The following is a 16,258-nucleotide window of genomic DNA, read 5'->3' on the forward strand; positions in this document are numbered from 1 at the left end:
GTAGACAAAGAAGCAGCAAAGCGGAGGAGCGGAGAGGAGTGACAGGAATGCCCAAGCCCTGCTGTAATTTGATGTAAGGGTCTGGAGGGGAGAAGAGACCGCCTGTCCAACCAGCAGGTGCTCATCTCCTTTGCCATGCATGACCAAATTTAGACAGACTCCTAATCCAGCACGCACAGACCACCCGGCCAAACTGGAGAGGGGACAAGGAGGTGTGTGACGGAGAACGGAGGAGGTGGAGGCAGGGAGGTGGGCGGTAGGTGTGGAGGCTAAAATAGGTGGAAAAGGAGGAGAAAGAGCTGCGAAGGGGAGGGGAGGGACAAGGAGTAAGGGGAGGTGGCGGAGGCTAAATCGGATTGCCATGGGACACCAGTGGACAGCTGAGAAGGCAGGATTCCTGAGGTGAACTGTAAGAGTCCAAGACAGGAGGAAGAGGAGGAGGAAGGAATGGATTTAAGAATATGATGAGATATAAAATAATAACTTGAGAAAGTGTGGGAAGGATGAGAGGGGTGATGCCGCGTCTACATCAAAGGGAAAGCTGTTAGAAGCTGGAGTGGCGCTAAGTGAAATTAAAGATTCACTTAACCTGGAGACACAAACACAATCACAGATTCATTAAATCCAAAACGCTGCATGAGCCTCAGATAAAAAAACAATTAACTGTGACACATGTGAAACTACAGCTGATACTTTTCTCCGTCTGTGCTGTACCGCTTCATTATCTCCCCCCACCCGCCAGCCGGCCCCTCCTCGGTCTGCTGTAACGCCTGTGGTGGTCGTCAAAGTCCGCCGGCATGAAGTCACCCTCCATCCCAGCATCCTCCCCCTCCCCTCTTCTTTCTTCTGTCTGTCTGCACCTGTTGATCCGTCCTGGCTCAGCTCAGCTGGGACCTTTTTACTTGTAAAATGAGGTCACAGTGTAGCCCAGCTGAATGCCCGTCATGACTACGTCCCCCCAGGAGACCCAGGGCTGCAGACCCCCCACCCTCCAAATACATCTGACACACACACACGTTCCCACACATTCTTCCTCCCATCTCAACGGGCTATGAGCTCCTGATAATGTCAGCTACCCAGGCTGTTCATCACAGAGCTGACGCAACCGCAAGCTCTTTACGGCTCCTGAAAAGAACGCACACGCTAGCAGAAGATGCAGATTAATTACTTTGTTGGAGGGAAAAGCACGACTAATGTCGACTAGATGATTAAAGGCTGGTGCCCTCATCAGGAAGCAGCAGAATAACCTCTGGTTAGAGTTAATATTCATACTTTCTGACTACACAATGCCCGTTAGCTGCTAAGATGTTAGGAGCTAGCTGCCACTAGCTGGAGCTCTAGCTCCAGTAGATGACAGCACGACCGCTAACCAGAGATGCCCAGACCGCCTGCTCCATAGACACCTTCTTGAAGATGTACTCTCTCCAGAGTGTCCTGGTCTCCTTCCAGTAGGTAGAACACCTCACTTTGGAACAAGCATCATCATTATCAGACGCACGAACCACCTCAGCCAGCTCCTTTAAAGGTAGAGGAGTAGCAGCTCCCCTCTGAGCCCTGCCTGCTGCTCTTTATATGAAGCACATTACTGTATTATTCTTTCACATATTAACCCTCGTGAGCTCGGCCATAGGTGGGGGTAGGAACACAGACTGACGATTCTCACGTTTCATTAAAAAAAGACATGAATGTAAAAATGATATCAAGACGACTGATTGATTATAATTTGAAGAATCAGTGCCAAAGCTCAAAAACATCCTCTTTTCCCCGACACCTTAAACATCATCTTCCAGCTGTGAACCCTTTTTGCTATTATGAAAAATGTCGGCTAATGATTATAAAACGCATTTAAAATGAAGGATTATTAGAATGTCGATATGTCAAACGTTAGGAGATGCTTTTAGTAATGCTTCTTTTAATGAGGTTACATTTAAGAAAAAGCCTTCCATCATAAAGTGAGTGCCGCATGACACGGCGGCCGTAAAGTGGGATTATATTGAGTTTACCTCCCGCATAAATCTCAGCACCCTGCGTGCACAAAATAGCCTTCCACAGCTGACCATCACACACACAGACACACACACACAGTCAGCTGTAGTTGACTTGATGATTAGTCCAGACTGAGTGCTGCTCCACATATATCAACCCTGTCTTTGCACTTTCATAGCTCCATTTCTCTGCCTCAGCCTCTCCTAAGGAAATCTAAATAAATAAGAAAATAATAGATAGATAAATAAATATAAATCACTTCTAATAAGATGCATAATTACATAAACCTTCAGGACAAGCTCAGCTTACACCTCACCTCTTTGCACTACTGCGTCGCTGGCTGCAGGCCTTTTTTTTTCCCCCAAAGAGTGTTTAGATTTAATTACAAAAGTCTACAGTAGCCGATTTCACTAATTAGTGCCTTCGATCACACGAGGCTGATCCAATTACAGAAATATGTTTGTCTGGAATAAAAATGTGCACAGCGATGTGGCTTACAGGGAACACTGCCAGCGCAGATCATCTCTGCATTTCTTTGTGTGCCAGTCTTAAGATTTGGTGCGTTTTAATCTGCTGATTGTGGAGGGAAATTATAAGGTCTGTGATGTGGAGCAGAATTAAAAACAACAAGCAGAGCGTTAGAAAAACAAATTGGCAGCACTTGGTGGTAGAAAAGCAGTTAAATCGATTGTAAACCATTTTCGGAAGTCTCTGTTATTGTTAGTAAGTGCTGCGTTTTAGAGCATCACTTAGCGAGGCCGTGATGGAGGAAGACAGGACGCTTTCACTGCTGCACTCAACTCTAAGCCCCTAACCTCATTCTTTCAACTTTCGTTAGTTTAAATAAAGAATAATGGTGAGGGTGCACAGAAAAGTATTCTTTTTCATTCTCTAGCATTTGTCCTGTGGTTTGTAACTAAAGTGTTTTGAGCCCAGCTCTATAAAGTCTGAGTTCTACATAGTACAGAAAGCAAAGGGTTTGTTGAAAATCTATAACCTGTCAGCATGTTGTGACTGAAGTGGAGTCTCTGCGCTGGATGTTTAGGATTTGAGCTTATGAGTGGAGCCAATCACAGGTCTTTCCCAACCAGATCAGGTGAATAGTCCAGAGTAAAACACGAGAAAAGTCATGGGACATAAAGAGACTGAGTGGCTGCCTTCTTTAGATGGGCCTAGCCCAGCGTAGCTCCTGTGGCATCACTCATAGTTTCTGAGCATTTCTGCTTGCACCCCCCCCCAATGTGACGACAAGGGGCAGGTATGACTGTGAAACCCCATGCTTATTGGCTAATACTTGTGGTTGTTTATTATCCAATGAGAGTACAGTTTCATACTGCAGCTAATCATTCATTTTGATGATAGTTTGACCAGCGTTTACAAATCAGACTTTATTAAATCATCCAAAATGAGTCAAACATATGAGGAAAGTGTTCACATGATGTTGTGTCAGTATGTTTTATATAAAAATCTGTTCGTGTGGTTTGAAAGGAAAGAGCCAGTCTTCCCACAGTACACCTGCATGTGCCCAGCCTTAATTTAGCCCAGGTATTTATGTCTGTGCCACTTTAAAAATAGCCTGCCTGCAGGGCTGACATTTGGGACCCCATTCACACCTGTCCACTACAGCTACCTTTGGTCACACTGTTCAGCACTCATGTACAAACCGGTGACAGCTCACTCACATGCATGAAAACACTGCGCTCTTTTATTTACGAGGCATTTATGCTTGTGATTCAGGGCTAAGATTAAATCCAGAGGAAGACAATAAAAATAATGTATATACTGCTGTGAGCACTGAAGATGCAATTATTGCTCTGAAAACTACCAAAAGCCATAAATCTATTTATAGCCGTGTCGATTTTGAACCGCGAGCACGTCAGTCCACCTGTCGGGCAGCAATGACTGTTTGCACAGAGAGCAGCAGATGCACCCTTTCCCCCTCTGCAATCAAAAGCTGCAGCTTCCAGAGTCAACAGACCACAGGTCAGTACTTATTAAAAACACACAGACAACCCCTGAACTGCTCCTGCTCATTTCATTCGCTGCGTTTTTAAGCTACAATAATCCGTCTCGTCATCAGTTTTTGGTTTAATTTACATATAATGCATAAATAACTCAGTAAAATATTCTGTGAGGTTTGCTTGCACCACACAAGCTGCTGTGATTTAACTACACTGACAGAGAGAGCAGGAAATGTCACAGGCTGTGTTTCTGTGTCACTGTATGGCCAAAGTGCACAGCCTGCTCTCTGTGAGCACTGCCGAGCTCTCCTCTTGATCACACTCAAAAACCAAAAAATTAAAAAACCCAAATAAATAAGCCTCTTGCATCGACGCCGCTGTTCACATTTGTAAAATACTTTGGAGAGCTGCTGACATGATGACATTTCCAGGATTTGCACATGAAAACACTGACGGCGCTTATGTAAGTCCTCAATCACGACACTTCTGACAGACTGGAACAGCCGCGGTTGAGCCATATGAGCTCTGAGTGGACAAACAACACTCCCATCAAGGCTCGTCATCTCAAACAAGTGTCAGTAAAGAAGAAAATCACAGCACTTCTGAAACTACGACTGTTGGTGTGTGTGTGAGAGAGGCAAACTCAAATCCACACGAATAAAAAGGTGTTCAGCTGTCAGCTACACCTAATGGAGAGAATTAGAAACATCATCTTTTCCTTTCAGCCTCTTAATGGCAAAACTAGAGCTTTACAATGAGGAACTATATTTTCAGCTATGTGTGTCTGACATCACTTTCCTCACATCAGAGCTCTCTAGTAAACAACGACTGCACCAAGTTCCTCCACCGAGGTTTTAAGAGTTGATAAAGTGACAGGACCGAAGTGGAGGAGGCTAACGGTTACAACACACAACAGGTGTCACCAATATTTAGGAACCACCAGCACTTCACCCCACCCGCCCCCCTTATAGTCTTTAAATACACCCCACCCCTCAAAAAGAGATCCGGAGCCCTGAACTTCGATGCCACGGGGATGATTTGGGAAAATGACGTAATGTATCCTAAACACACCTCTAACAGGCCAGCTGACCACTGCTGTGGCACAAGCTTAGATTGGATTTCAAATAAAACCAAACCACACAAAATTCAATTCATATCTGTTAAGAAAAAGGAAAAACACGAGCTAATCAAAGTAAATAATCAGTGGACGAACAAAGCTGGATGAAACCGTTAACTGGAACCAGCTGAATTTGAAAGAAAGAACTGCATAAAGCAACAGACTCAGCCAACAGTGACTCATATTTGGGGAAAAAGCAAATGAAGATTCACATTTTTCCAGCTTGAACTGGTTAAGCAGTTACTGGATGGATGGATATCAGCCAGTGTCAGGTAAAAGTACTGCACGAGCAGTTCTAAGTTGCATTTTCGGTCTGAACCTGTACCCGGCATGAATTTATCAGCCTTCCTTTCTGCTGCTTCTCTGTGAAGGATTAACAGGCTTATACCCAAAGATCCTGCTGACAACAAGGCCAGTGCTGGCCGCCAATGCAACACCGGTGCGTCCCAACCTGTGGATTTATGCCTGCGTTTAGAGGATAAAAGGGACTAGGACACCTCGTCCAGTCAGTGTGTGTGTGACAGTGTGTGCAAGGTGCCAGATGCCAGTGAGATATGCTGGGTGCACGTGGGACTTTAACAGGTGAGTGAACAGGTGGGGAACGACAACAGCACTCCACCCATTATGGTAACGTTTAAAGATTTAAGGATGAGTTTTGTATGGACATATTGGATAAGCAGCATCATCTGCTGCATTTTGATCGGATTCAGAGCACTCAAGTTTGCCACCTTAGAGATTGGCAGTCGCTTCCAGATCAGGTATTCCATTTATTGTGTGTCCATGTCTGAACACCACCCAAGGGACAGGATGGCTAACCTGGTTTAGTCAATCACTCGCTCTGACACAACCATCTGTCTGAGTTGTCATATTAATTGCTTCGACTCCGTGAGGAGGAGGGGAAACATCGTGTCCTTCCCGGCTCCATTATGCTGCCTCACATTGTGTTCCACTGCTGCGTGGCTCCAGGTTGCTGCACTACCAGAATGATGATGCGAGCCACAAATGCCAGCCAGAATTTAACAGCGTACCCTTAAAAGCGCAGTCTATGCACGAGTGTACGATGTGAACTGGAAATGCTGGCAGAAGCACAGATGCACGTTTTTCAAAATGTTGGTTTTATGTAAAAAAGACAAAAGAAGAGAAAGGACAGAAAAGTGAACGCAATTATTTAGAGGACAGATTCTTGGAATTTCCCTCAGTTGCACGTCATCTCAGTTCACTTTGCAGCGTCTTCGGGGACAAATGATTTAAAGTTGTCTGGTAGCTTTTTGTGATTCATGCTTTTATATAAGCTCCTCTGTCTGCCACGAAGTAACTCAGCCACAACAATGCGATACAGTTATCAACAGGCCGATGTCAGCTATCATCATTATCAACAGTTTGTCCTGAGAGATCGAATAACCAAATCAAATGATCCAGGGTAAAGTTAACCAACTTGCAGTGCAGAAGAAGAAACTTGCAGAGAGCAGTGGAAACCCAATCAGAGAGGTAATAAAATCAGCAGACAATAATGCTGCCCACACAGATGGAACTACAATGAAGTAAACATATAGACTCCATAATTGCCTCTTTGTGCCTTTTAAGGGACATTTTCTCCTCAGTGACAGAGATATCCCATATGTTGTACATCATATTGCAGTGTTGTGGAAACATAATCATTAGAGACAGATGCATGAAAGATGGATGGAGAACTTCTGGTCTGAAATATGAAAATTTAAAAAGCAGGTGGCAGGTTGTCTGGTTGTAAATGTAAATCTATGAGAAAATTACATTTACACATCAAATTAATTAATTAAGTAAAACTTATAGACCTCAGAATGTGAGTCATGTCACCTCTAACATGATTTATAGTGGCTAGTTGGGATTTCACGATAAGAGACATTTAGCAGTCAGTGCCAAATGCCATGTTTCTCACAAAATGGTTGCTAATTAGCAAGATATATAAAATATATACAAAGTAGGAATGTCACCAGAACCGATACTTACGGTACTTGTTTTTCTTTGGTAACGTAGCCGTTGGCAGGGTATGTACCGAAGTGGTCTTCCAGACCTGAAGGGGGCAGTATAAAGCTACATGTGTCCTAGTCTACCCTTACATGCTGAACGGACGCCCACATCATCGGATAATAACTGATTTCCAAATTGCAATATGCAAACTTTTCGGTTTTTCAGACCAAGGAAGGAAATCCTTCCAATTTAGCAAAGCAGCTAAAAGGCCAACATTCAGATCTGTTTAAATAATAGTAAGTTTAACTTCATATTTAGAAAGGTACAAAGTGTCATCCTTCTCATTTTATCCTGAAATACACTATAATGTTCACTTTGAGACAGCTGCATTACTGATGTGAAGTCAGCTTTGATCCACAGGGTGAAATGTTTACAATAAAAGCTAATGCTAACATTAGCATGCTACTCGGCAAAGATTCTAACGTTTTATTGTTTATTGTCAATAAAATATAATGTTGATAAGGAATATTTTTTGTCTAAATACACATTTTGTTTCATCTTTCTTTAATTTCATCTTGAATTAGGAACAAGCTAACTCTACTCATATTAGCACCAAATACTAAATCTTTGGGAGTCATTACATCCCCAACACAACATTAGCCACTACAAACGGTTCAGCATGTGGCGCGCTAGTTGATTTCTAAACGGCAAAGTTCTCTCAAACAAAAAAGTAACGTGTGTTTCAGCATAACACAACGTACTTCCATATCCAGCTATCGATAATTTGGGGCAAAGCTATCTCAGCGGCTTTGCTAGTCGCCGTCTTCCACATGTAGTTTTCCTTGTGCTTGTGGGTGCCCTTCATCATGTAAGGACGCACAAGAATACTTGTAGTGGCGTGTTGTCTCCACAGTACCACCGTGTTTTCAGGATTTTGGCATCAAAAAGTATAAGTATTGGCTCTGGTGACATCCCTAGCAGCTATATCCATCTTCTACATACAGTCTGTGGTATTTGGCTCTAAACTGACTGTGGCAGGAGTCAGAGATTACAAAAAGCAATTAAATGACAACCATCCAATATTTGTTGAGTAATTTCACCCAAAACTACAAACTCACAGTGCAAACAAAAGGACTTGATTAATCCTGTGGCTGATATGAATTTCAGTGTGAACTTTCATGCCAGATAACACAAAAGCCAGCCAGCAGTCTTGTAAAGCTCTCTTTATATTGCCAGCTATGTGGAAGCAATGTCTGATGTACTACTTTAATTACTTGAAAAACTACCAATCAAAGTGAAAAGTTTTTTTTCCACAGTGCTGTTACTTTAAATTGTCAGCTGGGGTGTATATAATAACCCTTATTTTCTGCTGGCACTGCAGCACACACACACACACACACACACTTGCGCCATCCTTATCTTGCATTGTTCACTCTATTACAGCTTTCAGCCTCTTTCTTGTTACATGAGTGAGCAGGTGAATTGACTGTGTGATTGATGGTGGAGAATAAAGGTGAGTGTACAGGTTCACGGTGGCTGCATGTCGACTCTTTTGTCGTTTAATGAGCTCTGGACTTGAAGACTGACAGTGGGGGAGATAAATTGGTGTAAGTGGTTGCGGAGGATTTATGACAGTGCGCCTGCGACTGAGGATGGGGGGTTGGTGGTGGCGGGGGGTTGTTTCTAATTTCAGTAGGCAAGTTCTTTCTCTGTAATAAGAGGCAAAACTCTCCAGGCAGATCTGGGGTCAGCTAATTCCATCTCGACAGGAACCTCGACCGTGAAAAAAAAAAACGGTGTGTGAAACTGATCCGAGGCTGCCTCTAGTAGATGCGCCCCAGCTACAATTCTCAGCATTCATTTAGCCAAAAGAGCAAGTCACAGATGACCTTGTGATTTTGACTTCGGCCTCCATTAGAGAACCACAAAAAGGCTATTGAATCCTCGGGTCAGGCGATCCCACAACTCTGGTTTCATTTTGTTATTTGCGGGTTGTGAAGCTAAAGCCAGAATGAGCACACATGACGGCTGCTTCGTCATTCCTCAGTTTGCATCCATGTGGTGAGCTCAGACATAAGCAATCATTGGAGCAGGCCGATGATAAAAAGCCCACATCTGTTTCGGAAGGACACACGAGGGTAAAATTAGTCAAATAAAAATTACGTTTTCTTGCCATTTAATTTTCTTTTCGGTATTTCTTTTAAATATGACCTGCTAGAACTCTTCTCGACATTAACCATTAATAAAGACGCCGCTTTAATAGGAACATCTGTAAGTCATTTTGCATGAATATAGAACCTGGAGGCTGCTGCTGTGCAACACTCGACCCATAAGCTCGTCTTAAAACCTTTAATAAAGTAAAATATATACATTTACAGCTGACTGTCAGTTAAGTAAATAACTCTGTTATTTTGCTTTGGTTTTTGGTATTTCAAACTGGAGCTGCCTCCACAGAATAGCATACAGCTTTTAAAGCCATTATAAAGCACATAATGATATCCCTGTGACCTCAGTCCTATCATGAGGCACAGACTCACCATCTCATCCTCTGCGGCCTATAAATATCCAGTGCATGCAGCAAGCACTCAGCCCTAACATTATGAGCTTAGCTCACTTTTTATAAAGACAGGTTCAGGTGTCTCATTCGTCTCATTACTACATGAAAACTCAATAGCATACACACTGCCTGGACCTGAGGTGACATTTTGCAGGTGTTTGGCCATCTGTCCTCCATGTGTGTTTAGTTACCGAGGGGCACGGCGCTTGGCGGGCTTCTGTTGTCTTCTCTCATGCAGCATTTTCTCCGTTTTCAACACCAGGAATGAGCCTGAGCAGTACGAACAGCTGAAACTGGGAGATGTGAAACTCAAACATACCTGCGTGCTGCTTTAGCTCAGTTTGATGCACAGAACTGCAAGGCAGCACCGCCGTGGTCACTCCAGCAGTTTTCATCTACCACTTTAAACCCTTTTATTCCATACAGGCTGTGATTAGATCAAGATGGCGGCTCTCACAGCTCATCAATCACCGTTTCTTCTTTTGACTCCGACGCTGCACCATGCTCGTATCATGTATCTGCTTTTACCGTTACAAGACTCTGCAACAACTTTCTGCCGTCAGACTGTTTCATTCCTTACAAGAACTCACAAATCATGCAGTGCATACAGTGTAACACCATGAAGAAGTAGCCCTCCACACACACGCACACACACACACGCACACACACATAAGAGATACAGTCCTCAGCCATTCCCACTGCCTCCTCGGGCTCCTGCGCCTGCACTAAAGCAGTTTATAGAAGCCTCCCTACATGGACACAACTTCTGGAATAGCAACTGCTATTTGATCTGACTGCGGGCTCTCTCACCTCTCTGCTTACGTTGAGCTCTCATACAGATGCACAAAAACAGATACGGTATACATGGACACAATTTAAGAGTAAAACTGAAAAAGTTCTGCAAAGTTTGCAGGGCAATTCTCTTGTTTTAAGAAATGTCTTATTTAGTGATCAATACAGATACGACAAAGGGCTTTATTGTGATAAAGTGTTGTAGAAGCAGCAACTATGTTTCAGATGGCATCCCTGTCAATTTTTCTTTGGCTGCGAGCACCAAAACGTCTCCTCTGAGCTCCTAAATAAGTGCAAGCTCCACAAGTCTGGGAAATTAAAACACACTGCGATCACATTAGCGGTGTTACTGTTCCTTCACATGTCACATGACTGAGTGAATTATGGGAGGGGAACGTAAGATGCCTCTTCTCTCAGATGCATCTTGGGATTAAGTAGAGAAGCACAGGCGGTGAGCAGGGATGAGTAAAGGGGGACTGATGAGCCAAATTACAAATCAGATCTGCAATAAAGATGCAAATTATTATAAAGTGGAGCAGATGAAGTCTCTAGAAAGACTCTCTGCTCCATTCTGTTACCTTTTTTCATCAACTCACTTGATGATATATGATGCAAATGCTTCGATGATGCTGTGATTGTTGAGTTTAACGATGAGCATCGAGGTAGCAGACAGCAGCCAGGCTGCTGAAGCATTGAAAAGTTGATAAGTAGCTTTTATGTGGAGCCGTGCTGCAGCATTGCTGACATTTAAGGCATAATTAATGTCGCTAATCTTTGGAGATTCATTTTTTAACATAAATGTCCGCATGATGCTTTTTCAAATCGTCATCTCTGAGGAGGTCCACCGCTTTAGCGCCGTCTCCGAGCATCAAGTATGAGATATCAACGACCCGGTCTGCCTGCCACGCTGGTGATCCCTCGTTGAAATGTAATAAAATGAGATTAGACAAGAATAGACTGGATTATTCAGCCTGTTAAGATCTCTCCTGGCCCACACAGAAGGACTTTACATTAGGCTGAGTGGGTAAATATCACATTACTCAATCTAACGTTATAACAGTTGGCTCTGATGGTGGACGCTGTTTGGACCACTTCATTTTGCACCGTGTGAAAGAAAATGTAACGCAACAGGAAAGCAGAGAGAAAAATGTTTCACTGCAAATCTTAGAAGCAGAGTTCATAATTATGATGTTGCACCATATTGTAAGTCTGTGTGAGAGTGTATATTTTTATATTGTTATTAATATATAGTTTAGATCTGTGCTGCTAAACAATTTCTCATTGATTCTGCAACAATGACAACATAGATGTTAAATAAAGAGCTGATCTTAGAATTAGGTTGAAGATCACTTAATGTGAGATGACTGGACAAACTCAGTGCTGCTGTAGAAAATGAAAATAAACAAACACTATGATATGATAGACTATGAGAGGCTTCCACTTAATGATAGAATTCTACTTTAAAACATGTCTAGAGGCTGTTGTTGCGTTTTTACAAAGGCCTCGATGTGCACAGGGGAACTGATTAAATTTAGCCCAAATTTTTTGCAGATTTCTCTTTTTCTAACATGTTGAGAGATTTAGTGTGTTTTCCAACAGGATTTGTGAAAAAGGTTTTTCTATATGATTGTTTCCCCTTTTCTAATTATGCTTCTGTTTGCAGGACAAGAACATGATGTGTTGTGTTGGAGTGGAGATGACACAGATACCTGCATTTTACTCCTGATTGGGCCTCATCACGCAGAACTTGTCCTCCCCCGATACTTCGTCGAACACCCATTCATTAGATCTCGATTAAAATAGTGTGTTAGTGTAATTCAATTCAATTGTATTACTGTAGCACTTGATCACAGCAGTTCCCTCAAGGGGCTTGATACTCTAAGGTGAAGACTCTACAATAATAGAGAAAACCCAACAATCAGAAGATGAGTGAGCACTTTGGCAACAGTGGGAAGGAAAAACTCCCTTTTAACAGGAAGAAACCTCCAGCAGAGCCAGGCTCAGGGAGGGGCGGGGCCATCTGCTGAGACTGGTTAGGGGTTGAGGGAAAATACTGAAAAGGGGAGAAAAAAAAAAATCACGGAGTCTTACCAGCTACTGATCGTAAAAAAATAGCAACTTAACTAGAAGACACAGCTCGACTTGGCACCACTCTTATCTGTGATTGGTTAATACTGAATGTTATAGTCGCCTAAGATATCGATCCGTCTTTAGTACGGCTGCACAGACAGTTCTGTGTGGGCACATGGAAGCTAGGCTAAAACTAGGTATCAGTTTAAGCCACCTCTCCTATATGACCAACAGTGTGCCAGTGTGGGGAAAAATAAATGATTATTATTCTTTTTAAATACTTTTCAACTTGCCCAGTCTAATTTCTTCTGTGTGTACGTATACTGAGCTTTTATTGCTAACAGGTCAGCTAAGCACACGGCTGCTGATAACCTCATGTAATGGATATTTTTAGATTCCTGCTAACATGAGCGTCACCAGGCAGCTTTACTTAGTGAATTAGCAGCTGAACTCTTTAACAATGTGAAACAGAAGATGACTTAAGTCATAGCACTGAATCTTTATTCATTTATTTATTTTTTAGCATAATGATAGTTTCTACTTTCTAGTTAGCTCAGTGCTGCGTGCCAACAGAGGGATCTACTGCACAGGAGGACGAAAGCATCGCCTTTTCAAATAAAAAGCGATTCCATGTGTTCTTGTGAGCGCAGTCTTCTGCAGCCCTCTGCAGTGAGAGTAAATCTTTAAACAGATATTGATTGCGCCTACAGCAATCACTTCTTTTTGCAGATGCGGTGGAGCTGGACCTGTCAGCCTGTCATCTGTTTGAGGCAGACATCAATAAAGCTCCGAAAGCCCACGAAAAGAACTTCTGGCTCTAACCGGACCGGTTTCCTCCATCCACTTGGATCAGCCCTCCTTATTTCCAGGATTATAGTTGCTTTGAGGAGAGAAGCTCGCCAAGATAAGATGCAGCCAGATCTCATCACTCCGGCCTTTCATATCTCATATTTCCTTCCGACAGCTTTCCCCTAGATGCAATATCTAACACAATTTTTGCCAGCTCCTCTTAAATCAAATGCCTCGTCCAAATCAAGTCATGAATCACTTAGTTAGCAAAGAAGGAGCCATGCTCTATGATAAATATAAACCAGTGTCAGCATGTACAATTCAGACACACACCATTTCTAATGTGTGGTATCAGATTCGGCATCACTGTGTGTTGACAAACATTTTACTACTGCAGCAAGTGGTGAGCGGCTTTTTCCACTGAAATTTCAGGGACAGAGGAGACAACAGGTGCTTCGAGGCTTCCCTTTCATATTCTCGGCACTGCAGAATGAAGCGCCGGCTATATTTATGGGCTGATATCAGCTCCTTAAGCTAGATTTTACATGCCAAGGAGGGCAGTGGAGTACCATGACCGGCTCCCAGGGGAGGATGAGGGGTGAAGACTAAAGACTCGCTGGGCTGTAGAGGTTTATTCAAGGCCTGTTTTATGACCCCGAGCGTAAAAGGCTGGTGGTCCGCATGAGACAAAGTAAGAAAGGCAACATTTTTAATCAGTTTAAAAAAGGCACAATCACAAGAGATGTGCAAATATTCCAAAAATGGTGGCGAAGGAAGTTTTCAAAGAAAAGACACAGCGATAAAGAGAAAGTAAGCGGGGGAGGGGGGCAAGTTGGAGCCAAGCAAGTTAAGAAGTATTTTTAGGAAGACGTTTATTTGTGGGTCTGTGAAACCAACCCGGGGTGTATACTTAACAGCCTTGCCATCCATCTCTCTCTCTCCTCTCTGCTACCATCTGTTGAGGTCTCTCAGCCTGTCACTGCGCTTCAGCTCTGGGAGACATTTTTCATTGACGGAAGAATTCTGCAGATTCACTGCAGCTGACGTAAAATGTGCCCGTTTCACTGATCTATACCCAGATTAGGTGCTGGTTACAGGTTAGATTAGGTTATGTCTTTGAGTACAGCAGGATATGGAAGCAAGCACGGTCCCTACACTTCAATAACTGTCAGAGATGGGAATAGGAGCATGCGATTCCTGAAATACTCAAAAAGAATATTAGACATATTTCACAAAGGGGATTTTTCTTTTTGCTCTCTTCAGCTCAGCTGAACACAAACAGCAGCTGGAAGTTATGTTGAACTTTTTGAAGGTTCTATTGCTGATTTAAACCTCATTTGTCCAAATATGTCATCTTTAGAGTAAAGTCATGTGCTGTCTCTGCATTAGCTGAAGCCAAAGTCTCAGCTTTTACTTTTCTTGAGCCAAACTGTACAGCAACACAAGAAAACCTTTAAAAAAAAAAGTGCAACCTTATAACATTAACTGTATCACATTTTATGAGTTTCTTTTGACTATATTAAAACATGTCTTTGTTTAACAGGCTGTGAGCAATAAATTATACAAAAAAGCCAAATGTAGCTAAAAATGATACAACTTAACTCTCATATATGCACATTTATTTCTACTCTCTTTTTTCCAGATTCAATAAAAAAAATATCGAGCTTAAAATTTGCTGGTAATTATTTCTGGTTTTACAGGATTAACATCTCTATGAAATCATGTTAACTGAATGTATCCTTGCTCCCTTTGCATTTCTGACATGCCAGCTAGGAAGAGAAGGCTAATGACTTTGAGTCAGGTGCGGCAAACAGCTGAAACTTCCTGTTTAATTTGAATATGTTTTGGTAGCTCTCTTTCATTATGTGAAACAGAAATCTTCCTGATGGCTATTTCCAGCCCGGGCTTCCTGGTAGGTGAAGGCTGTGGTCATCCAACATGGCGACCAATTACAAACCCTTAGGATCAAAAATACCAAACATGAAAATCAGTTCAGTCTGTTCACTGAACTGAAACATCGCAGTGGGTCATTTGTGTGCAAGGTGAACACCTCAAAGACAAAAGTGTAGCTCATTAACCTTTGCCAGTGTTGTTTTTGTCCCAGTGTGCCGTGCCAGACATCACCTGTGTCACTTGACTTTTGCTCCAGCAGCTCATTAAACACACCTGTCATGCTCTTTCTCCATGCGACCTTAAAGGTTGGCCTAACCCCACCCTGCCCAACTCTCGTTCAGTATGGGTTTCAAAATAAGATTAAAGACATACTTTAAGAGTTGTTGCTTTACTTTTTAAGTCATAAAATGTAATATTCCTCAGTAACATAAGAGGCTGTTTTAACAGGAAATTGTGGTATAGATAATTAAAAAAAGGCATACTTATATTGGTCTAATGTAACTTAACAAATGGTATAATTATTGTGAGTATTTCCCCTCTGCTTTTACGCCATCCTTTGCATCCTTATCTCCAGGTTGGCTTAATGTCCTTATATCCCTATAAACTCGCATGTACTTTAAAAGTTAAGTGAAAAACGCAGGCAAAGTAAGAAAACAAAAACCTCCGGGAGGTGGTAATATATTTAGACAGTCTGCAAGGCAATCAGGGGTAACTGAAAGACAACACTGAGAAAGTTCCACAGCCTAAAATATCTGCCCACACAGCTTCAAGCAGGACTGAAGTGCCAGGTGTGAGGCCAGCGAAGGCGCGGTTTCATATTAGACTTCACACAATTAGACCAACACCACTGACTCCCAAATTAAATTCAGTCTGCCTTGTTAACGTGTTAAAAGCATTTTTTTTAAAGCGCCGCTCACTGACTTGAATGCGAGCGAAGAGGTTCGATCTGTGCGTAATTACGCACGTCGGTACAAGCGCTACTCGAAACCGCTTTATCCAAACCTACCTTCCGCTGCTGCTTCTCCCAGGCGGGGTCCAGCAGCAGATCCCTGTCCCAGTCCTCCTCCTGGGTCATGTACGCGTCTTCATGTTGGATCGTGTAGGAGTTGGTGTATGTTATTTGGGTTTCGACAGCTGTCATGGTTC

General features: G+C 42.7%; 1 protein-coding gene across 1 annotated transcript in view; it reads right to left on the bottom strand.

Moving 5' to 3' along the window:
- The window catches only part of actn3b (actinin alpha 3b), a 37,014-nt gene extending 20,761 nt beyond the window's left edge, over nucleotides 1–16,253 (bottom strand). Inside the window, exon 1 of the mRNA XM_005751971.2 lies at nucleotides 16,119–16,253. Within this exon, the coding sequence (XP_005752028.1) occupies nucleotides 16,119–16,253 (135 nt within the window). The remainder of the gene's footprint in view (nucleotides 1–16,118) is intronic.
- Between the last annotated feature and the right edge of the window lie 5 nt (nucleotides 16,254–16,258).

This window comes from Pundamilia nyererei, unplaced genomic scaffold (assembly GCF_000239375.1).
Source record: "Pundamilia nyererei isolate P.nyererei 1_Seehausen unplaced genomic scaffold, PunNye1.0 scaffold00336, whole genome shotgun sequence".
Taxonomy (NCBI): Eukaryota; Metazoa; Chordata; class Actinopteri; order Cichliformes; family Cichlidae; genus Pundamilia; species Pundamilia nyererei.